At 35.6% G+C, this 25,553-nt stretch overlaps 2 protein-coding genes across 5 annotated transcripts in view; both read right to left on the reverse strand.

Moving 5' to 3' along the window:
• The window catches only part of LOC114239731 (uncharacterized), a 109,188-nt gene that overhangs the window by 13,916 nt on the left and 69,719 nt on the right, over positions 1 to 25,553 (reverse strand). The gene's annotated exons all lie outside the window — the stretch shown is intronic.
• On the reverse strand, positions 812 to 13,341 carry LOC149502389 (uncharacterized). Its single transcript, XM_089729966.1, has one exon. The coding sequence runs from the start codon at positions 6,438 to 6,440 to the stop codon at positions 1,140 to 1,142; it is 5,301 nt and encodes a 1,766-aa protein (XP_089586092.1). The 5' UTR covers positions 6,441 to 13,341; the 3' UTR covers positions 812 to 1,139.

Here is a 25,553-nt window from a genome sequence, read left to right on the forward strand (position 1 = left end):
TGTCCAAGAATTTGGGTTTGAAGACAGAGATTTGTAGTTAAGTAATGTTGACAGTGCGCTATCAATCGATGTGGAAGTTGCATGCACCAGTAGAGAAGATTAGTTAAATTTATGTCCGAATTCAGTGGTTTTTAATTAAATTGTGTATGCAGATATTCACAGTGCAATGTGCCATGAGACATAGCATTAAGACGCATCACCCTCTTTCAATTCAAGCCATTCATCAGGCTTAACAACCCGACATCGCTTCTTCCTAGTCAGAGAATTATCACACCACTCCAAGGATTTCAAAAATGAATCTCGGCATGATATAACTTCGCGTATGAATGAGATTTTCTCACCGCGTTTTTCGACGTTGCTAATACTTGGGGTCCCCGGACCTTTTGAGGATTCAGGAGGAGATATTTTAAATTTTGGCACACTGTACTGTGGTGTATTTAAGCTAATTGTACTCGATCTTTGTTCGCTAGATAAAAGAAGTTCCGTTGTAGATTTAGAAATTTGGCTTTCCAAGTCAGCAGTTGAAGTAATCGTTATTGTAGGAACAGATTGTACTGCAGTAGTCGGTATTTCTTTTTCTAAAATATAACTTCTTCTTTCCGCGGAACGTATGAGCGAAGAAGTAGAATTTTCAACTGGTAAATCATCAGTTTCATTCGAATTATTTTTACAGCAACAACACCACCGTAAAAAAGCACTTTGCTCATTTTTTCGACCAAAATTTGTAGAGTACACGTTAACTGGATAATACGAGGAGCTCTGCTCTTCGGGCATCACATTGTAACTTTCGTAAGATGAAAAACGTGACCCGGACATTTTTATTTTTATTTTTAATTCACTAGAATTTGTGATCTACATGGTATGCAAGTGAACATGTCACGACCGCACTATACTGAACCGATTTAAACTACATATACACATGTACATAAAACACTTTATGCTAATTTCATTACTATCATGGTTTACAATTTGTATGGTTGTTTCCTGTTGAGCGCGGCTCGGTGGCGATAGCGATACGACCGTGCAAATAGGTCCTACTCGTAATGATTTAATGAACTACATGAATATGAACATGACACACACGGCAGGTTGAACACAAAGTAGCATACGAAGTTTCTATATTTATTAAATTAATAAAATTATTTGGTACCTTTTAAAGTTTGCGCTTTCTTTATATGTTCTAAAGTATTCCATCGTGACGATTTAGTAGTAGTCTTTTTTTCAGACGAATCGGAAATAGAGCATAGCGATTTAGCAGTTTTTAGAATATTAAATTTTTTAGGTGTTTGAAAAACTGGTAGTGAAGTCTTAAATTGTATCCCTTTATTCAGAACAGGCGTATGTGTTGCCGTTCTCACGTTTATATTTATTTCAACACTTTCTGATTTGGCCTTGTTAGTATTTTTGGCAAAATCGTCCTCGTGTTCTCGCATTGTACCAGACGACACTGCGTATCCGGATTCAAAATCATTGGGATCTGTTATATCTATTTTTTCAATAGGACTTAAAGTTTCTTCTCTACTCTCCAGTGAAATATTTTCGATACCTTTGGTGAGATCTTGAAGTACACTATCTATTGTTGTTCTTTTATCAGGCGTTTTTATTATGTCACTTAAACGTCTCAATTTTGGCGTCGAAGTCTCAACTTTAGGTAAATTTACAATCTTTGTAGAATCACGGCTATCACTACGGATAAGTGTTTTTGGAGATTTAGGTATGGTAGCAAGTATGGGACTTTTTATCACTTTAGCAGATGTAGATTCCGTCTTTAATGGTTTTGATGTCGATGTGTCAACTTCAGGTTTATTTACAATCTTTGTAGAATCACGGCTATCACTACGGATAAGTGTTTTTAGAGATTTAGGTAAGGTAGCAAGTGTCGAACTTTTTATCCCTTTAGCAGGTGTAGATTCCGTCTTTAATGGTTTTGGTGTCGATGTGTCAACTTCAGGTGTATTTACAATCTTTGTAGAATCACGGCTATCACTACGGATAAGTGTTTTTGGAGATTTAGGTAAGGTAGCAAGTGTGGAACTTTTTATCACTTTAGCAGATGTAGATTCCGTCTTTAATAGTTTTGGTGTTAAAGTGTCAACTTCAGGTTTATTTGACATCTTTGTAGAATCACGGCTATCACTACGAATAAGTGTTCTTGGAGATTTAGGTAAGGTAGCAAGTGTGGGACTTTTTATCCCTTTAGCAGATGTAGATTCCGTCTTTAATGGTTTTGGTGTCGATGTGTCAACTTCAGGTGTATTTACAATCTTTGTAGAATCACGGCTATCACTACGGATAAGTGTTTTTGGAGATTTAGGTAAGGTAGCAAGTGTGGAACTTTTTATCACTTTAGCAGATGTAGATTCCGTCTTTAATAGTTTTGGTGTTAAAGTGTCAACTTCAGGTTTATTTGACATCTTTGTAGAATCACGGCTATCACTACGAATAAGTGTTCTTGGAGATTTAGGTAAGGTAGCAAGTGTCGAACTTTTTATCCCTTTAGCAGATGTAGATTCCGTCTTTAATGGTTTTGGTGTCGATGTGTCAACTTCAGGTGTATTTACAATCTTTGTAGAATCACGGCTATCACTACGGATAAGTGTTTTTGGAGATTTAGGTAAGGTAGCAAGTGTGGAACTTTTTATCACTTTAGCAGATGTAGATTCCGTCTTTAATAGTTTTGGTGTTAAAGTGTCAACTTCAGGTTTATTTGACATCTTTGTAGAATCACGGCTATCACTACGAATAAGTGTTCTTGGAGATTTAGGTAAGGTAGCAAGTGTGGGACTTTTTATCACTTTAGCAGATGTAGATTCCGTCTTTAATGGTTTTGGTGTCGATGTGTCAACTTCAGGTGTATTTACAATATTTGTAGAATCACGGCTATCACTACGGATAAGTGTTTTTGGAGATTTAGGTAAGGTAGCAAGTGTGGGACTTTTTATCACTTTAGCAGATGTAGATTCCGTCTTTAATGGTTTTGGTGTCGATGTGTCAACTTCAGGTGTATTTACCATCTTTGTAGAATCACGGCTATCACTACGGATAAGTGTTCTTGGAGATTTAGGTAAGGTAGCAAGTATCGAACTTTTTATCACCTTAGCAGATGTAGATTCCTTCCTTAATAGTTTTGGTGTTAAGGTGTCCACTTCAGGTTTATTAACCATCTTTGTAGAATCACGGCTATCACTACGGATAAGTGTTCTAGGAGATTTGGGTAAGGTACCAAGTATCGGACTTTCTATCACCTTAGCAGATGTAGATTCCGTCTTTAATAGTTTTGGTGTTAAAGTGTCAACTTCAGGTTTATTTAACATCTTTGTAGAATCACGGCTATCACTACGAATAAGTGTTTTTGGAGATTTAGGTAAGGTAGCAAGTGTGGAACTTTTTATCACTTTAGCAGATGTAGATTCCGTCTTTAATGGTTTTGGTGTCGATGTGTCAACTTCAGGTGTATTTACCATCTTTGTAGAATCACGGCTATCACTTCGGATAAGTGTTCTTGGAGATTTAGGTAAGGTAGCAAGTATCGAACTTTTTATCACCTTAGCAGATGTAGATTCCTTCCTTAATAGTTTAGGTGTTAAGGTGTCAACTTCAGGTTTATTTACCATCTTTGTAGAATCACGGCTATCACTACGGATAAGTGTTCTTGGAGATTTAGGTAAGGTAGCAAGTGTCAGACTGTTAGAAACTATATTATTTAGAGCGTTTTCCATACTATCCTGTGTTTCCTCCAAACGAAGTTTAGGACTAGCTTGACTTATTTTTATCGGAAGTCTACTAGGCTTTGGTGTAGACAGTTTTAAAGTCTCTGTACTCGTAATAGGCTTATCACTTACAGGTTCCGGTATTACAGATGAAGGCGGTACCGTAAGGTCTGTAAATTCTGATTCTGGTTCCCCTTTTTTAGGCGAGTCGTTTATTTGGTAATTTTCGCGAGATATTTCAGTTTCTTTTTCAGAAATATCTATGTTTTTTGTGGGGTCTATTTCTTTGTTCAAAGATAAGGAATCTTTATTAATATTTAATGGTAAGTCGTTCATGATATTATCTGAAACTGTTCCCTTAATTTGATCGTTCTTTACTAAATGCTGCTCTTTTACTTCAGATGGCAATGTTACCGTTTCTTTTGTCAACGCTTTTGGTTTAATTGACAATTCTGGTATATTTTGGGTAGAGGTATCCTTAATCAATGAAGTTTTGTCATTCGTCAGATTTTCGCCAATGTCTTCATCTATCTTATTAGAAATAGACGAATCTTCTGTCTTTTTTACTTGATCGCTTTCTATTCCACATAATATGTCTTTTACTTTTAGAGTATTTTTTAAAGAAATTGGTTTAGATTGACTTCCTACGATTCCAAAACATGATGAACTTATTGTTGTTTCGGGGCCTTTTCTAATAGATGAATGTGGTAAATTATTTGTGTATTGTTCAATTTTCGAGTTTCCCACGTGTAGTTTTTCGTTTATACTGCTTGTTATAGTTTCAGAGACCAATTTATCTTTTAAAGGGTTTATCTCTGGTGCCAGTGACGTGACTATTGCTGGAAAAGGTTTTATTTCAATATTTTCAGAAGCATCACTATTGTCATCCATGTGAGGAGTGTTCATCGGGAATTCTTTATCTTTTACGATGTTCAAGGTTTCAAAATCACTTTTATTCTCCTGATTCTTAGTAATTATAGGAATGTGTTCTTTTAGCGACAACATACTGGAAATTGAAGTTGATTTAAATTGTTCTTTTATATCCAAGCCAGCTGCTTTAATGTTAGTAACCGAATCTGTCATCAGTGTATTCGCATCTACAAACTCTTCTAGGCTTTTTTCACTTTCTCGTATCAAAATGTTGGTATGGCATCTTTCTTCGTCTTGATTTTTATCTTTTGGCACTACAGAAGTCGAGAAAATTGGCTCAACATTATCGATTTTATCCATCCTACCATGTTTTTTTAATTCTTCTTGATGTTCTTTTACATCCAATTTACGTGGTGATAAATCAATAACAGGGGACGATTGAATTTTTTTTTCGATAAGTGCGGATTCTTTTAAGTCATTCTTTTGTTGATCTTCATTATTTTGAGATTTTTCTGAATCTATTCTGCCTTTTGGAATATATGGTATATCATCTGGAGGAACGATCTCCATTGCTGGATGTGTAACCGCTTCTAAAGAAATAAAAGATGTTGGTTGAGTTACTTCTGTTTCTTCTATGTCAGAGCCTATTTTGGAATTCTTCGAATCTTCTGATATTTTGCAATTCTCTCCACCCATGAGGCATAAAGAACTTGCTGTTATATTAGGAGACACACGTTCTTTTACTGGATTTTCATATGAGGTTGTAGTGATTTTAGATTTTGGTTCCCTTGTATGTGTTGAATCTTTTTTCAGAAATTTCTGATCCGTTTCAGCATAATCTGTCTGAGTTATTTTTTCGATAGGAACAGTTATTTTACTTTGATCATGATATTGTATTGCAGAAATAATATGTGCTGGTTCAATGTGATCCATTTTATTTGTGACAGAATCTTGTAATTGATTTTTTTTAATTTCTGCACTTTTAATATTTTCTGAGATATTACTAGTGTTTCTTTGTACCTCTTTTATGTTTTCACAAAATGTGACGTCTTTTACCTGATCAAGTTGAGTCGTCAAAGAATCAAGAGACGTTTGTTTAATTTGTCCTATTGCCTGTAAGTCTTTGTTTTGACTTATAAATTTTATATTCTTTGCATTTTTTATATCATCGAAATTTAATTCTTGCAGTGTTTGATTGGATTTAACAGAGTTAACGATTTCTTTAGTTACATTTTTATTAATTGCGCGCAGTTCATCGCTATTATCTGATTTTTTCTGACCACTAGTGGCCTGAATTTCATCGATATCATTACTAAAATCATTTACTAATCGTTTACTAATATTTTCCGTAGCGTTTTGCGTCTCAAACACTTCCACAGCACCAAGTTTGTTTTCTGTGATTTTAACAATTGTACTATTTTCAATAAATGGTTGCCGCAGTTTATTACTTGCATTTTCAGTTTGCGATGTAGTTCCTTTCATTACATTTGAAGGTAATGCCTGATCAATAGATGGATCTGTTTTTTCGGTTACTTGAGGCGTAACTTCTTTTGCAATATTTTTTTCTTTCTTTTCAGCATACTTAACTATTTTCTCTTCTACTTTTTTGCCGATTGAATAATGTTCACTTACTTTCTGAGATAAAGGAAGAGCTTTTGGTTTGCTGATTTCCGAGGCGAAAAACGGATACAATCTAAACTTATGTCGGTTATGCTTCCTTATCCCTCTAAGAGTCAACGGTTCAGGATCCCAATCAGGGTCATCAATTTTTAAACAATTCCAACAAGACACTTCACTGTGCGTTTTAGTTTTAAGTCCATTATGTTTACTCTCACTAACACTAACACTCTTATTAGCCATTTATTATACTCGATATATCTTACCTAACGATCAATTAACGTTAGACTAAACTCACGAAGTAGTCAACCAATGTTTAAATAAGGTGAGTGGAATACAAGTTTACATAATGTATTTTAAACGACTCAAATATTAATGACAAAAAATATTACGCAACATCACATTCGAACATCGATCTCGAATGATATCCTGACCAGTTTTTAGGTAGTCACTTAATATAAATAGCAGTCGACCTTTATAAGTATGCAAAAATAGCTTATTTATTATTTTTATCTTTATCAAATTATAAATAATTGGCAAGTAAACAAAATGAGAGTTCTGGATCCACTAGTTTCGTGGTCATACGAGAATTATTATTGGTTCGGGTCAACAGATCAAATGAATTAGTGTTGTACCATCAGGGTTACTTAAATGTGTTCTGAAATCATAGAGCCGTTATATGGTTTACGTTATATATTATTATTTTAATGCAATATACAAAATTAACGTATTTTGTGTGGGTTTTAGTATTTTTTAAGGAACAAGTTTTTTATTAGATTCCGGGCAAGAAATCTCATACATAAAAGATGAGAATACAGATGGAGATATTTACGGCGACGACATAGTTACAATTATAATAGCTATTCCCATTATAATATATTACCTGTCAAAGACTATAGGGTCATGTAAAATAGATGTAATATTACTGTCCGATGTATTTGTATGATGCGAATATATCGCGGTTCAGATTCTGTGACAGTCACGATTTTTCTTCTAAATATACAAGTATCATACACATTAATTATCGACTTGACGAACGATACCAATGATATTAATGATACATGTTTAATTTATCTTTAATTGGTTAAATGGGTGGACGATCTCACGGCTCACTTGGCGTTAAGTGGTTATCGGGGTCGAGAGACGTCACAAAGCGTATGCGGTAACGAACAAACAAACTTATTAGTGTAACTGATGGTATAGTGAACTACCTATTTATATCGCGAAGATTTGAAAGGTAATAAAAGAAAAGCTGTTAAACAATTGAGACTTCGAAATCATGTTACAAGATCGGTCAACATCGGTTAACATCACCGTGAGCTCGACGGCTTATACACAGATTTTTCATTGTTCAATTGAGACTTCAACGTCGTATCTACTGATTTAATCCACTGAGTTTCTCGCCGGATCTTCTCAGTGGGTCGCGTTTCCGATCCGGTGGTAGATTCTGCGGAGCACTGCTCTTGCTAGGGCCAGTGTTAGCAACACTCCGGTTTGAGCCCCGTGAGCTCACTTACATGTTAGGGCGAAGTTGAAATAGCCTCTCAAGGCTATCAGCATAGGTAGAAAAAAAGAAGAACTGATTTAACAATTCATTCCTTGACAAAATTAATCTCATACATACATCAGTCGTTCAGTTGGAACTTGTTTACGGTACCGCACACGTTTTTAATGGGGTTCTCGACCATGTCGGTGACTTTCCGTTGAACGCAACGAAACAATTTTCACTCAACTTATTTAACCTACATATAAAAACGACATAGCATATCTACAGGGTGTCCCCAGAAAGAATGGATAGTTCTGAAACAGCTCATAGTATAGCTATTGGGGACACAAATAAAATAAAAAAATAATATCAGGTAGTACCCAAATTAGGTATTTAAAAAAAGATGATATTTTCCATACCGCTGTGCGTTTCTGGAATATACCTACAACAGCTACAAATAAATGAAATCCCTAGGCTTTTTGGTGTTATAATATTCTACATGGACTATACTAAGGAATATGGAGGAAATCGTATTAGTAGCTAGTGTATTTTTTTATAAAAGTTAATCTGAACTTAAATTTTAGTCATAAAATTTGGTTTTCGTTCTTTATTTTTAATTTGGGTACTACCTAAGAAATATATTGGGACACCCTGTATATAGTTGTATTATTTCCGAACAAAATTCCTGCTTACTTGCAGCCCGTTCACACATGGTTTCCGTTTTACTGGTCCGTTCTTACCTATTGAATTTCGATCACAAAGGGATTAATAACATTGCAATTTATTATTATGAGTCGATATGAGTTTTCGTTAAAAAACAATACATAACCGCTATGGAATAAACATTATGATTAACAATGATGTCTAGAAAACGGCTTAACTGTGTCCTTGACATTTCTAATACTCATGTGCGACAATAACCACTTTTAACAAGTTTGGCTACAGGTATGTTACCGGAAATAAATAAACATCAGTAAGCAAAAGTATGTTTAGTTTTAAGATATTTAATATTAGCTTTTCCAGTACGAAGGCTTCCTAAGATTCGTTTAGGGAAAACAGAGGGTAGTATTGAAACCGCTAAAATAATTAATATAGTTTCTAACAGTCTGATACTTGCTTATCCGATATTTATCCGTAGTTATAGCGGTGATTCTACAAAGATGGTAAATAAACCTGAAGTTGACACTTTAACATCAAAACTATTAAGGAAGGAATCTACATCTGCTAAGGTGTTAAAAAGTCCGATATTTGCTACCGAGCGTTACACCTGTTTATTTTTAATTCGCTGATAGGTGAACGAACTCATGGCCCACTCGCGATTAAGTGGTTACCGGAGCTCATCACAATATCACAATGTAAATGCCGGTGCCCACCTAGATATATGAGGTCGAAATTTCAATTGTATTGTTTCCTGGCTGACCCTATGCTCGCCCCGCCCACTTTTCCTGGTAAAACTAGAAAAGCTTCTGGGCCACCAGTTCCTCGGTTATAAAAAAAAAGTATTGTAATAGGACTGGTCTTCAAACTGGAATGCATGATTGTTTCGAGACAGAAATAAGCAGTGTGTTGGTATCTATCTACTCGTGCCAGTTTACAATCCTATACTTATGATTTTTTAGGGTTCGACTTTTATTACACGGTCCTTATTCCTTCATGGTGGAAGTTGTTGGTGAAAACAGCCAGCACGTGATAGCTACATGGCTCACTGTATGGTTCTATTAATGTTATTTGATAATATAAATAAAAATAGAACATGAATCAGTGCTTTGTGTAAACAAACCTTTTTTATTTATATTATTGAGGGTTTACTAGTAGTCCGGAGGCCATTCCAGTTTCACAAGGACAGGGCATAGAAACCACAGATTGATGATGTATATCATCAATTAAAGGTAGCTTTAGTTGTGTAGTAGTGATTTTTTAATTTCCAATCATCAGTTACCAAATGTCCAAACAGCAACATTACATTCACTAAATCTGTTCACATTTGCACTTTATCTGCCAAGGTTGCGTGACCAAATACGAACCGATTTTATTTCCCGTGTGAAGGTAATTATATAGTATATAAATGAAGTTGGGTTTTAACTTTTACATCAAAAAAAATCAGCGTCAAAACTACGTGCATATAATATGTATAAGTTAAAGGTAGAATTTAATACAGTTTCCTCGGGTGACGTAATCTAAGAAGAACATATTATAATGTTAATTTTTTATTGAATAAAATGCTTAGTGTTGATACATTTTAAAACTGATATTCGATCGTAGCTAGACTTCGATTTTCGCGGGTCGTAGACATAACTATACTGAGTATAGTGTAATATATATCATGTAACTTTACTGAGACCTTAGAACTTATATCTCAAGATGGGTGGCTCATTTACGTTGTAGATGTCTATGGGCTCCAGTAACCACTTAACCCCAGGTGGGCTGTGAGCTCGTGCACCCATCTAAGCAATAAAAAATAAAATAAAAAAATTACTTTCAGTTTCAAACTTTTATGCTATCGAGAAAGTTAAAAAACTCGCACTAAGCGCACAGGATACGTAGAAAGGATCATATTGTGACTGGATTGTGGTCATAGTATCTGCCAAACCCAACAGAACGGTCGTAAATGCGATGCTCACTACAGACGAGCTCTGGTGAACTCATTAGCGAAGCGGCACGCATGAGGTATCGGATTAAGGCAGTGAGAATACGTCATTAAGTGCCATTAATGAGTAGCGGAGGTACGCACACAAATAACTCCGACTCCACTAATGTCGGATAACTGAACACTAACGTAGTTAAGCCGCGGTAGGCAGCGGCTTGGCTCTGCCCCTGGCATTACTGAAGTCCATGAGCGACGGTAACCACTCACCATCAGGTGGGCCGTATGCTCGTCTGCCTACAAGGGCAATAAAAAATAAAAAAAATGATTCCTCGAAACGAGCCAGTGTGCTTAGTGCGAGTTTTTTAACGTTTTCGATAGCGTAAAAGTTAACCCAATTTTGTATGCAGTTGGAACAGTGCCCCTGGCGGCAAATGTAAGAAAACGATCCCATTCCATACAAATATGAGCTAACTTTTACGCTATCGAGAACGTTAAAAAACTCGCATTAAACACACAGGCTACCGCGACTTTTAATCGGCGACCTCTTTCAAACAACATTCAAAGTTCGCAATGTGTCTTTCTTGGTCGTTCTTACAGATAGTGTTGTTAGCGTTGGAAGCGCTCGTATAGTCCCCTTTTTCCGATGTGACGTCAGAATTGATAGGATTGATAGGTATTTAAGCCAACTACCGCCATGCACATTATCCATTGAGTCAAGAGTTGTCGAATCAATTTTTCCGATTGGCATCAAAAGAATGTTAAAGGAGCAACTTTACATTTATTACAAGCGCCTTGTCACAAAATCATAGCATAACTGTTTATAAAACACATTTTAATTCTAACACAATTTTTATTGATTATACTTGGTATGATAGTTTCCTAGAGTTTTTTATTATTGTATTGTTGAGTGAACGAATTTATTTGCTTGGAAGAGTTGGTCTATGCTAGCGGGATTTCAGCCCCAACATGACCGCATCGTTTGATACAAATACCGAGGGCCTCTTATCTTTTCGACGAATTCAATATTAGAGTCTATAACCAGTTTTTATTTGTCTCTTTCCTTGAACTCTAAATCGTTAAGGTTTTACCAAGATTACATTAAATCAAGTCCGACACACCTTGGTGAGTATTACCTACCTTATGTGTTGGACACTCTGTTTCAATCATACAATTCTATTTCTCTGAATGTATAAATAAATTAACCGAACAGACATCTTTACGCTGTCTAAGTTTTGAACAAATTATTTCAGAAGTATATTATTATTGTATTACTGCCGTTGTACTGTTAAAACGGAGAGTTAAAACTTATGTCTCGAGGTAGGTGGCGGCATTTACGTCGTGTTACCACTTAACACCAGGTGGGCTGTGAGCTCGTCCACAGAACTAAGCTATAAATAATAATAATAATAATAATAACAAGACCTCATGTTTAGCATATGAAATCCCGTTAAGTTCTACTTGATGCCAACTACTCCGTGAGATGGGTTACCCAGCTAGTGCAATAAAAGGCTCTTTTTTGATTCGCTTCATGTATGAGCGAGTTAAGTATAAAAATCCGACATCCCCAGCCGAGCGAGCCACTATGGATGATCGACAGAGTGTAACAAACTTACGGATGGTTAAATACAAAATGGAAAAATAAACATAACATGTTTATTTCAGAATGGCTTGAGTATTTGAGATTGTTTTAGACGGGTAGACGAAGCTCACAGTTCAAATAATTACCGGTACCGGAATAAATACGACAACGTGAACTTCATTATTAAATTTTAATGTGTATTTTTATTTATTAATTCATTCTATATAGTACATAAGCTCTCTTAAGACATTCAACCGTAGTTTTGAGAAAAACGATTTCTTAGGCGGTGCATGCACAATGTTCATTGGCGTGTTCATATCAATTAATCTACAGTAGATCTAGTAGATCTTGAGGCACTTTTCTTCTGAGTCTTCTTCTTGTAGCCGTTTGGTTGTCCATTAAATGCTTAGCAGGGTTATTCGGATGGGCTTCCAATCTTATACAGTACATTACTTCATCTTTGACTTTTCTTATGGCAAGATCATAATTGATTATTTCGTTTGTTACATTGAGCTCGTCCACACATCTAAGTAATAAAAAAAAAACCATGGTGTGATCACTATCATCTTGAGCGTTTATGATTGAGTGTATTTATGTAATAGTTTTTTTAATAACTTTTTAAACTTCAATTTATCTATTTTAACCACTAATAGTGTATGTGTAGTATATTAAAAATTAATAAATACCGACAAAGGTCCTCACGTGTGGAAGCTGTTTGGTTCACATTCTAGGTGTGATTGGCCACGGTTATGATCGTGGAAAACCTTTGATTCGATTCGAAAATGGCGTATTGTATTATATACCTATTTATTTATATTTACATGCATGCTCTATCCATAAAGATGTATATAATTGAGCATTCATAGATTCGCGAAAGCATTTTTTTAACAGTTATCAATAATAGTAATCAAATGTCAACATTTTCCCACCAGTATTTATGATACTTTCGAGTAGCATGTTGACGGTTTAATAGAAAGTACTTTAAGCACGTAAACATGGGTGAATGTGGTTTCCCATGGCGATGATAGAAAGTGGTCGCGAGTAACCTTCGCTGCGATCCATTGGATTGGTATTATGTAAATTATGTTAAATGTAACAATTACAAATGTGCGTTCGCGATTCCTAGTTTGCAACTTGTGAGGTCCGGTTGGGATTCGTTGACCATGAAAGACGCGCATTTCTTGAACCGATTCTCACAAAACCTATCATTCGTGGATGGTACTATACGAGAATTGCCAACAAAAACTGTTTTATTAAAATTAGCTGTGACATCGTTTTGAGTAAAATACATAACTGTTTAATGTGAATTTACACAGGGTGTTTAAAATTAATAAAATAAAATAAATTAGAGGTATCGAGTTAATTAATGGTATGTGTATCTAAAAGATGAAAAACTCTAATGCATTTAAGGTGGAATACCTTTAGATAGATCTTGAATACGGTATAAGGTTTTATTTACGTCAGTAGTTATTGACATTTCCGATTCAGGCATCACTCTAGTAGGAAGTGTGTTTTCCTCTAATTACTCAAGCATGAAAAAAAATATTGAGAAAAATAATAGTATTTGAAAAAAAAAAGGAAGGGCAAAGAAAATTATTTTGAACACGATTTGTTGTGTTTTTATTATAAAATTTACGGTTTCACATTTTTTAGAGTTTTATTTTTTAAATAGAAAAGTTTTATTTTCAATGTTTATTCTATTATAATCTCAACGGAGCCCCACAATGGTTACGTAGGCCGCCACGCACTCGTTCCGTTTTAAAAGACAAAAAACAGCGGTATTATATTATAATATTAACTGTTTTCAGCTTTCGCGGTTATCAACGTTATAAACAATATCATTTAACGGTGTTCTTACCACGGTATTTAGCTTTAATGAGTTCTCAAGTCCATCCGTGATCATTGAGCTTGCAACAACGCCGACATATCGTGTATCGAAATAGAATATATAAGTGTTTATAGTTGTATTAATATAGTTTTTTAAAACAACTGTATTAACGGGGAATAAAAGATTTTATCTGTAAATCTAATTAGGTATTTAATAATTGCTTTAAAAATAAAAACAATTACTTTTTGTTTATAAATATTCAAAGGTGTTTCGAAATAATATTCGCTGTCACAACTGTAAGTATACTTCTAAGTTCTGCGTAAAATTATTTACATACCCAAATTGTAGCAGAGATACTAACCATTAAATACATCAAAAAACGTGCACTGTGCACTTCCAATACATATTCAATTAGTCATAAAACCAATGTAAATCTATTTGATAGTCTTGAAGATCTGAGGATGAAAGGAGAACGAACTTCATTCCGCACGCGACTGAACTTTAATGATAAGATACAGCGTAGGCGAAGTAAATATTGCGCAACATACGTATGTGTGTCAACTAGTGTTGAAAAATATTTCAATGTGTGTGATTAAAGTGCCTTTAAAATTGTTTGCGCAAACATTATTGACGGTAATGCTGCAACGAACCGGCAAATGAGAGCCCACAAGTGGATTTCATCCATGTACTACGAGTATACTACTATATATCAGGGATGGCCAGCTTGATTAGAACTAAGATCTACTGTTTACTGACGTAACATACCACAATCTACTAATGATATTTCTTGAAATTTTGTGAAACAATGTAGTTCAGTATACAAATAAGTAGTATATTTTCTTTTATTGAAAATACTAGCTGATCCGGAAGACTTCGTATTGCCTCAATCGATAAATAAAAGACACATCAAGGGGACACATCAAAGGAAAAACAAAATTGTTTGTTTTTATATAATTCCAAGATTTTTTATATTTTCTCACCTTTTGAGCCTTCCCTGGACTTCCACGAATAATTCAAGACCAAAATTAGCCAAATCGGTCCAGCCGTTCTCGAGTTTTAGCGAGACTAACGAACAGCAATTCATTTTTATATATGGACCGTTTATTTTGAAAGTGGTGTAAGTCCATTTTTGAGAAAAAATTGCTATCACGTAATGCATGCTTAGTTTAATGTAATTTTTTTATATATAACTAGTTCGTGTTTAATTTCTCAAAAAAATCCCATGTTTTGTACAACTTAAAATCGGTCGGTAAATGAAATTGCATCGATTATGAAAGTGGTGTAAGTCCAATTGACAGAGATAGGTGGCATAGACAGACCTCATATGATTTGCCTGTATTTTAAAATCAACAAATATAGTCAGTAACCTTTAATTTTCTCGAAATAAAGGAAATGGACTTACACCACTTTCAAAATAAACGGTCCATATATAGATTAACATAAAGCTGAAATTATTTAATAAAAGAGAACTATTGTGTGGAGGAGAGGATAAATAATGTGACGTAATGGTCATTAATAAATGATACAAGATGAAGATGATGCGTGCAGCAATTGGTGGATTACGTTGCGCAGTCTATTCTATGTATTTATATTTTTTTGTCTTGACACGATCGACTGAACTAATAGCCACGATCGACCGGTCGATCGCGATCTACCGGTTGGCCACCCCTGCTTTATCAAGGGATGAAATGTTATTTAGTTTAAGCGACTTTTAGCGAATTTACAGGAGAGCCATTTAAAGTTTATAATTTGGAAAATATTCATGACAAAAAAACTTCTTCAACTATTTGAATGGGGTAAACTTAATTGAAGTTCAATTGAAAACATCGAATTGTTGATACTAATACCAAATAAAACGGACATTTAATTCGATATATCATCATGAACAGAAAACCAGGTTTTGTATGAATTCAATAAACCATTATTTTTTGTCATAGATATTACGTTAAATCGTTTCCAATTATCAATAGCTGAACGTGAACAAATTGCGATTCTTATACCATAAACAGAATATCCAACCGAAGGCAAAAACCTTAAGTTGTGTCTAAGAATGAACTCATCGGGCCGACACGGTGTGCTATATTGCGTCACTGTGGGGCGCCTCGCGTGGCCGGCCTCGTCCAGATCTGCACTTTTAAATCTTTTTATTACAAGAACAATGAAACTATTTTAATTATCTTTGTGACTTAACAGAGCTGTTGGCTAGAGACATGTCGCAAATTCCACAAACCATAGTTTTCTCATGGTTCCATGTTTTCACACGTTTTCGTTTGATTTATCGAAACACGTTTGCGCAATAAGCCTGCTCGTAAAGGTCAAGGTTGTTTTATATTAAACAGTAATGAGTATAATATAGATGTAAGACAATCAATTGATCATTTAAGATCGGCCGACGAGCGCGCGGCTGACGTGGTGTTGAGGGATTACCAGAGTCCACAGACCCCATAGCCTTTTTTTCTAGTGGGCCTTCATAGGCCCTTTAAAATTGTCATGGCTCTGTCACCAATTAAGAGTGCAATTCATCTCCTGATTCGATAAGAATCAACAGGAACCTTGGGACTTGTTCTTTTCCAAACATAATATGGTATGGACATAACACGAAAAATTCCAAAAGTTTATAAATCCGTACATTTGGCAATAACTGATTTCCACCACCCACCTTGATATCAAAGTTTGAATGGCTGCTAAGAGGAAGAAACAGATAGGACGTTGATCGATCAGAGGTGCACGAACCTTGGGAGATGAAATGAAATTTGCGCAACTCATAGGCACATATGAAGAGTACATGAATGTTAAAATTAGTATGGCAACATTTTTCAATTGTCACAGTCGGTCGCTTCTTCGGGTATTTAATTTATTGGTTCCCTAGAAACTTGCTTTTGTGGCAGTCACGTCGTCACTGTGGAACAATAACGTGCATTTGATATCAACAAGACGTACCGGTTGTTACGAAACTCTGATCGTGACAAATACCGCCTTGATCGAGCTTAAAGAAACATCACGAATAAGTCTCAAAGTTTTTTTTTTTAATACAACGTGCGATGGCAGAACGAGGCTTTTTATTTTAATTTATCACATAAAACCTATTTGTAATGCTATATTCGGCTAATCGCTAATAGTTGGAGAATTTAAAAAAGAAAACTTAAACGAAGAGACATCTTTATACCAGAAAAAAAAAAAATGTGTAAAGTACGACATGTTAAATACATAAAGTGAAAGCTTTTAACAACACATCGATAGTCATCGAAAACAATTGATTTCGCGAAGAATATAAAAATATAAGTATTGCGGCCGTGAACAATGGTTCCGAGTTTCATTCGTGGTATGTGGTCGCGTTGTAAGCTATGCTTTCTTATTCGTAATCATGTCGAAATTGGGATATACCTATTACAAAAGGAATAGGAGTGTTTGCGTTTCATTTAGGGAAATTCGAACATCCTAGAAAAAACAAACAAACATATACAACAATATAGCTAATTATAACATTGTAGAATAACTGTTTTTAATGTTACACATGAAACGTATCTGCTTTAAAAGCCTCCTAATACTGTAGTATAAAGTAGCGAATAATATTTGTGATGTAAGGAAACATTAGTAACTGAATAATGATACATTTTTTGTTCACGCCCTCTTTCCTAGGAGATTGCCCTTACAGTGTAGCGGTATCCGATTTGGCGATTTTAATCTAGCAATAAATTCTGTTTAATCCCCTTTCTATGTTAACTTCAGAAACATTTAACGAAAATATTTTTATGTCTTAACTGTGATTTTTTTTTATTGCTTAGATGTGTGGACGAGCTCACAGCCCACCTGGTGTTAAGTGGTTACTGGAGCCCATAGACATCTACAACGTAAATGCGCCACCTACCTTGAGATATAAGTTGTAAGGTCTCAGTATAGTTACAACGGCTGCCCCACCCTTCAAACCGAAACGCATTACTCCTTCACGGCAGAAATAGGTAGGTGGTACCTACCCGCGCGGACTCACAACAGGTCCTACCACCAGTAATTACGCAAATTATAATTTTGCGGGTTTCACTTTTATTACACGATGTTATTCCTTCACCTTGGAAGTCAATCGTGAACATTTGTTGAGTACGTATTTCATTACAAAAATTGGTACCCGCCTGCTGGATTCGAACACCGGTGCATCGCTTCAACACGAATGCACCGGACGTCTTATCCTTTCGGCCACGACGACTTCAAAATTATGATTATTTTTATATGATAAGATATATAATTATGACTAATTAGATTAGACTGCTCGGGGAGTAAGTACTAAGTAAGTAAGAGAAATTGTGCTCAATGAATTGTTTTAAAGATAATGTAACTAACGTTAAGATAAACGCAACGTAATAACGTAATCTTTTGCCGCAGACTAAATATTTAACTGTCAAAGTTATCAAGGCGTTTAAAAAGAGCGACGGCTGTTAGTTTAAGTAGGACAGTAGTTCGTTATTAACGATTAATTATATGCTTCATGGAACGATTAAATTGTCTTGATATTCCGAAACATCGAGCTGATGTATAGACGGATAATCGGGGCGACGGTATAGACCAGGGGCTCCCAAACTTATTTTGGTCTACTGCCCACTTTGAGAATAAATTATTTTTTAGCGCCCCCATTTTTTCATCTACTTAAAAACCACTATAGCAAAAGCTTAATCGGTGTCTAAATAGGTATCTAAAAGTCCTCCTAGATGAAGTTACAAATCGCCATCCAAGCCTCTACACAACGCTCCCATTTTTTTATGGGTCTCTTACCGCCCTCCTTTAGGCCTTTAGCGCCCACAAGGGGACGTTATCGCCACTTTGGGAAAGGCTGGTATAGATGATGGAACAACTCGTTTTGTTTGTCCATGTTTAATTATCCAGATAGAAACGAAAACTTGTAATCACCCAATTTTTCTACCTAAGCTTTTAGAGCTATGCCAGCGTAACAGAGCGAGTAGGTGAGTTCACGGAGCTCTAACCTGAGGACGTTGCTAACACTAGCAAGAGCAGTGCTTCGCAGAATTTGACACCGGATCGGAAACGCGACCCACCGAAAAGATCGGGTGAGAAATTCTATGAGCTCCCAAACAACGATAAAACATCTACCAAGTGCGAATCACTGAATTAAATCGTATTGGATAGGAGTCACAACCGGATAACGTTAAATAGTGACCAGCGAGCGTGAAACAACTATTGTGAAATAGAGGCCAAGATACTAGCTGTCCAAGCCTTACTTTGTATAAACAAACTGCAGACAATCGACAACTCGTGTCGCAATTTGATTGATTAAAACGTACCTCTAAACCTGTTGCGGCTGAATGTCTATAGATAAGTGCTTTTGACTGATAGTATTATGCTGATAAAGTTCTCTAAGTTTTAAGCGGGTTTGGTTTTATTATTTTCAATTATAAAGAACACTAGTAGCTGTTGTGTTGAACAATTTTTTGTTTGGTATCTTAGCAAATATTCAGTGCACTTATTACAGGATGTGTATCAAAGTCAAGTCTATTTTAACAGCCTTGTACCTTGTATTCCTCAGCTATTATGAGGAATTTGAGGAACAAAATAGTTAAAACACGAAATTTGTTCGTTTAAAGAAAACCAGTACATATTTAGTCGGATCAATTTTATATAATTGATGGAGTCTTTGGATTGGCACAAAGACAATTCATTAGTAATCGATTTCGATCATCATAATAAACTTTTAAAACAATACATAACTGGGAGCAAATAACGCACGGTTATCCGATCCCAAATTAGTGATTCCCGGTGTTACGGGTATCAAAGACTGATATACATACTAATATATACATACATATACAGACAATAAACGCTTAGATAAAGAACAAGCAAACCTGCACCACAGAGTCAGTGGTGTCAGTCAGTCAGTTAAAAGTATACTAAAATCTTATCGCATTTATACCTATCTAGTGATTTCTTTGGACTTCGTGAATCATAGATGCATATAAGTAAAGCTATGTATTACTTTTACTTCTTCTTTAAACTGCAGTTAAGATCGGCCGTGACCACGAAAATTGTATTCGAAATAAAAATAACAAAATTAGTAGAATTATAATTAACTCTAGCTGACCAGTCCTTCGGCGGTAACAGTAAAAGTTTAGTCCATTAACCCAGGACAGCACGGTTTGCTAGCTGTGAAATTCGGCACGTACCTAATTCAAAATATGCAGGCTACGTCCAACGGAGTCCTTAATACATAATTATTTAATGACGTATGTATCTTAATCTTGCATACAGTCGAAGCGTTCGTCAAAGTTAATCGCACGGAATCCATACATAGATACAATTACGCATTGGACCCGTAAAGAGTCGATTGTCGTTTGAATGTTCGTTATTCTCAAAGCCCAGCAAGGTCTCAAGGTCAATCGTATTAACATTTTTATATTCAAAACACGGCTTTAAAGATAAACATCCCTTCTGGAATATCAATGATATTTCGCCGTGCATATGTTCGATAAGATTACGCTAATTGTTTTTAATTATTGATAAGATAATTCTATTCGTGTTAAGTTCAAAGTAATAACGCGTATTAGTCCTTTTTTTTTTCTTTTCCATAGACACTTCAGTTTTGCGTGATATATATTTTTTAAATAACGTCATTCTTTTTTAACACGTGCTCTTCTAAAGTTTATAAAATCAGCGTTTGGACACAGAACAGCATTTTATATCGGACCAGTCAAAAACGTTTGCATACCTTATATAACATTTCTGTTATTTTCGTAATTTATGAATTAGAAAGTTTGTATATCGAACAAGTTTTCTGAGTAATTATAATTTGATGAGCATTCATAATAATTCGAGAGATTTGACTGGGAAATATCGGTCTAGAATAACACAGCCCCATAGGTACCACTATCCTGCCTATTTCGGCCAAGAAGCTATGGGTTCCGGTTTAAAGTTTAGGACAAAGTAACACAATAGAATTGAGATTTCGACCTCATGGTTCAAGGCGAGTGGCGGCATTTATATGTATTTTATAACGTCTATGGGCGGCGGTAAACGCTTTACATCTGGTGGGCGGTGAGCTCGTTTTGTATACAGGTACCCAATAAAAACTTATTTTATTTTATACATATTTCTTCTGAATTTAAAAACATTTACAAAACGTCAAATACCATACGTAATGGAATTTTTGTTTTATTCCTTCTTCTACATACGAAATTTTTATGAGCCATATCAAAAGATAATTACGTGAATGTAAATTAGTAACAGTAGTTAGGTCGATGGCGTTAGCGCGTTTGAGCCTAGGATACTAATACCGAAAAATGTTTAACCAAGTTTTTTAGCAATACGCATCGGCAACGGGTTTATTTTAAGAGCTGAACACATTTCATTTGTAAAATGTAATATCTATTTTTTTTTTAAATAGCTGTTTGGATGTCTAGCGTCATATCATATCATGATCTATAAAACGATAATAAGGCCTGTTCTTATGTACGGCAACCAAAAGGAACGTGCATACCATTCAAGTTGGTGATATGAAGATGCTGAGGTGGCTGTGCGGCGTGACTAGGCTCGATAAAATCCGCAACGAGTACGTGCGTGGAAGTCTAGGTGTACGGGACATCGAAGACAAGATGCAGGAAAGTAGGCTGAGATGGTATGGTCACGTGAAAAGGAAGCCGCCTGACTACGTCGGAAATTTGGCGCTACTGCTCGACCTCCCCGGTCGAAGACCTAGAGGTAGACCCAAGACAAGGTGGAAGGACGTAGTGCTGAAGGACAAGAGAGAATGGAATGTTGCTGACGAGGATGTCGAAGACAGAGCGAAATGGAGGAGTAAAGTGAGGAAAGCTGACCCCGCTACCATATGGGATAAATAGCTGGGAAGAGAGAGAGGATGTCGAGCGTCACTTAGTATTATAAAATTACCAAAGAGGATTACTATAGGATTACAAGAAATGACACCGTAGTTTCAATTTGTATTAAATGCCTCGTGCGAACACAAAATGTCCTACCAACATTTTCTTTCAAATGACTATATAGGTAGTCTTTTTTTTCCTACCTATGCTGATAGCCTTTGAGAGGCTATTTCAGCTTCGCCCTAACGTTTGTAGGTGAGCTAACGGGGCTCAAACCGGAGTTGCTAAAACTGACCCTAGCAAGAGCAGTGCTTCGCAGAATCTACCACCGGATCGGAAACGCGACCCACTGAGAAGATCCGGCGAGAAACTCAGTGGGCTCTAGGTAGTCCAGCCGCTGTCACGCATTTTTAGTATCACGTGAACATGTTTGTGTTCTACATTTCAAAACGGTAACCGAAACTTTAGAGATTACGATCGCACATTGACGTATTGAATTGCAAGGCTAATTGTTGGCGGCTGCGAACCAATAAACAACGGTCAAACGTAGCCATTCATTCGCGTTCGCAACTAACTATTAGGTATATACTAGTGGCCCCGCAGTAGTCGAAATTCGACTATAATTAATTGGAATTGTAAGTTTGTACACTATTATGATTGTATTTTATACTTCTATAATCACAAATTTCGTCAAGACTACACACTATAGAAAAATATTAACAAAAACAAACAATATTTAATCTCAATTTGACAACAGACGTCAAGAACAAAAGTTTGACAATAAATAGTATGCATGCGTGTGTGCGTCAAATACATGGTATGTAGTGTGTGTAATGTTTTCTTTATTGATTTAATGTATCTTTTATGCATTATTTAAAAAAAAAAAATGCATTATTAGCATTGTGCACTTCTTCTCTATATTCTCTATAAGTGTGGAAAATTTCATACTCCTCCGTCCGCGTAATTTTCGTAAAAAGGGATACAAAGTTTTTGCTTCACGTATTAATATATTGATAGCTAACTGATAAGTTCGAAAACGCAACACCACGGGGAACCGGTATTGCGTTTTGCGAAAGGTGGTTATTACATAGATAATGGAGATGTTGGGGCGACAAGTTCTTTTGTGATGTTATGCAATCGAAATTTACGAATGCGTTTGATTATAAAATAATTTATTTGTTACAAATTTATAGATTATAGAAAATCATTCGTTATCCATACCGGAAGAGGAATATTTAAACAAATAAAAGTAGAAATATATCTGTTGCAATAATCTACATATAAATAAAATTGGAGTGTCTGTTTGTAATATTGAAATAACCGCTTTTTACTACATGCATATGAATATATATACCGTACATACACCAAAATAACATTTTTTACAATTTTTATCTGTCTGTCTGTTTATTCCGGCTAATCTCTAGAACGGCTGGACCGATTTTAACGAGACTTTCACTGATGGGTAGCTGATGATATAAGGAGTAGCTTAGGTTACTTTTTTTAGACTAGTTTCGCCCGCGGGTAACATCGCGGGACTCAGCTATCAATAATAAAATTTAATGTTTCCGAAGCGAAGCGAGGGCGGGTCGCTAGTATATAATAATAACGATAGCGGCTTCTTAACAACTACAATCATATCACCCATCAATATCGAATTAACTAAATTCAGGTGACAGATTCGCTAAACCGAGTGTGTTATCTCTTGAACAAGAAAAATGCCTCAATAATGTGGAAATTTTTATCGGCGTCATTAAGGTTGACCAAGGAATGTCTCGTAAACGAAGAAAATTATCTATCCGAACAGTTAGGCCTACTTTTCAACCTAACCACGTTGTTTTGCGTGCCGCGACGCCATGCAAACAAGCGAGTCTGTTTTATGAAAGTAATGACGATTGACTAGTGACAATAATTATTCCAATTAAACGCGTTTTATTAAACCGTCTTACTGGTTGTACAATCTCTTGTGAGTCCGCACGGGTAGGTACCCCGCCTATTTCTGCCGTAAAGCAGTAATGCGTTTCGGTTTGAAGGGTGGGGGCAGCCGTTGTGACTATACTGAGACCTTAGAACTTATATCTCAAGGTGTGTGGAGCATTTACGTTATAGATGTCTATGGGCTCCAGTAACCACTTAATACCAGGTGGGCTGTGAGCTGATCCACACATCTAAGCAATAAATAAAAATAAAACTTTTTTAGGGGGTCGAGTGCTTGGACTAACTCATGTTGATGTGAATGGAGATTTTGTGTTTGTTTAATGAATGTTCAGTTTCTACATTTGTCTTCAAGGCCGTTCGTTTGTTTCGAACAAGTCTTGTCAAAGCACTCAAGTCAATGTGACCGTAAATAAACGAAATCCGTGAAACATGACTTAAATTCGTTTGAAAAATTGAATTTAAATGAGATAGCGTTTTCACGAAATGAAGAATGATACGACGGTAAATTAATTTTTTTTAAATATTTTTTTTGAAACGATTAGATTGTGGTTTAAGTAGTATTTAGTAACCACTATACACTTTTTAATGTACTGAATATCCACTATGCTTAAACTATCCACGATCAATACCGTCTTTACCATAAGGGCACACGGGGCAAGTGCCCGACCGACAATTTGGTTACCAATTGTAGTCGAGAGCGGTCATTTTCGCAGCTTAAGAGAATAAAAAATGAATTGCGAACAACAATGTTACAAGAACGGCTGAGTAATTTGTCAATTATGGGCATAGAAAGTGATATCCTTAAAAAAATTGACTTTATAGATATAATGGAATATTTTGCTCAACAGAAATCCCGAAAGAAACCATTATCGTAATCGTAACCAAAAATCCAGCAGCATTCTAATATAATTAATATTATTATATCATACTGCATTTGATTACCTATAATAAATGGTCATACTCAGTAAAAAAATGTTATTATAATTCGCTTTTTTTACTTTCCAAAAGGGTCTCCAATTCTTGTGTGCCCAAGGGCCCCAGCCTAGTTTAAGACGTCCCTGTCCACGATGCTCAGCACAAATGCAAAACAAAAGTACTAATTTATTTATATAAATACATTGTCGTCTTAGTAAACCGGACTACCGTTTAAATTAACCGTTACCTACATTGACTTACGGTTTTTTTACTGAATATAATTCAGTTTGACTGACTCGCTGACGCAACAGTTAGCGCCTCTGACTACCGGGCCGAAAGGTCGTAAGTTCAATTCCCACATCGAGCAGGCATCATTTGTTTTTCGTGTGGATGCTTAATTTATATATAGATATTTGATTTTGTTTATTTAAAGGTATAGTATAAGTGAGGCCTATAAAATCAAAGGCAGCTAAATCCAAGTCTGTCAAATATTCAGGTAAACTACAAAAATCGGCCCTAAGCACGTCATTACGGATTCTCCCGATCCATCGAAGTATTGCTCTTGCTAGGACTAATGTTAGCAACACTTCCGGTTTGAGAAGCTGAAATAACTTTGTTCGGATAGCTACGATATTCTTTATTTTAAAGCTGATTTATAAAGAATGAGAATATTACTAATAATCTGAATTTTAAATGATAAAAACTTCGTTTATTAGTACTTAGTACAGAGTAAAGATAAAATTTTTGAACTGAATTTGTTAGAGATTTAGCTGCATTTGTTATAACATGAAAACTAAAGCGTGTCCAACTAACTAAACAAGATAGCGCCATTGTTAATCCATTTAACGACATTAAGGCGTTTAGCTGCATTTGATTTTATAGGCCTCAAGTATGAAGACCAATCTGTGGTTCCCATAGTATGTGTAATGCTACTTTGGAGCCGGTAGTCCGAAAAAAGAAAGAAATATATTGTTAACGAGTTGCGCAATAACAGTTTGTTTTATAACATCGACTTGTTCTAGTTAATCGTATGATCAGATTGGAATTGGTATAGAACTTCCTCTACGGGCCGTAGGAAAGTTGCTTCGGTGATGTAATTAGTTTCTGACCTGAATATGCTAATTTTGCGGTGTTATTGTTTTGAGTACGTATTCGACATTCCATTTTACTGCTTGGTAAGAGTTTTTAAACTAAAAATGGTGTTCGCTT

This window comes from Bombyx mandarina, chromosome 09, assembly GCF_030267445.1.
Source record: "Bombyx mandarina strain Sakado chromosome 09, ASM3026744v2".
Taxonomy (NCBI): Eukaryota; Metazoa; Arthropoda; class Insecta; order Lepidoptera; family Bombycidae; genus Bombyx; species Bombyx mandarina.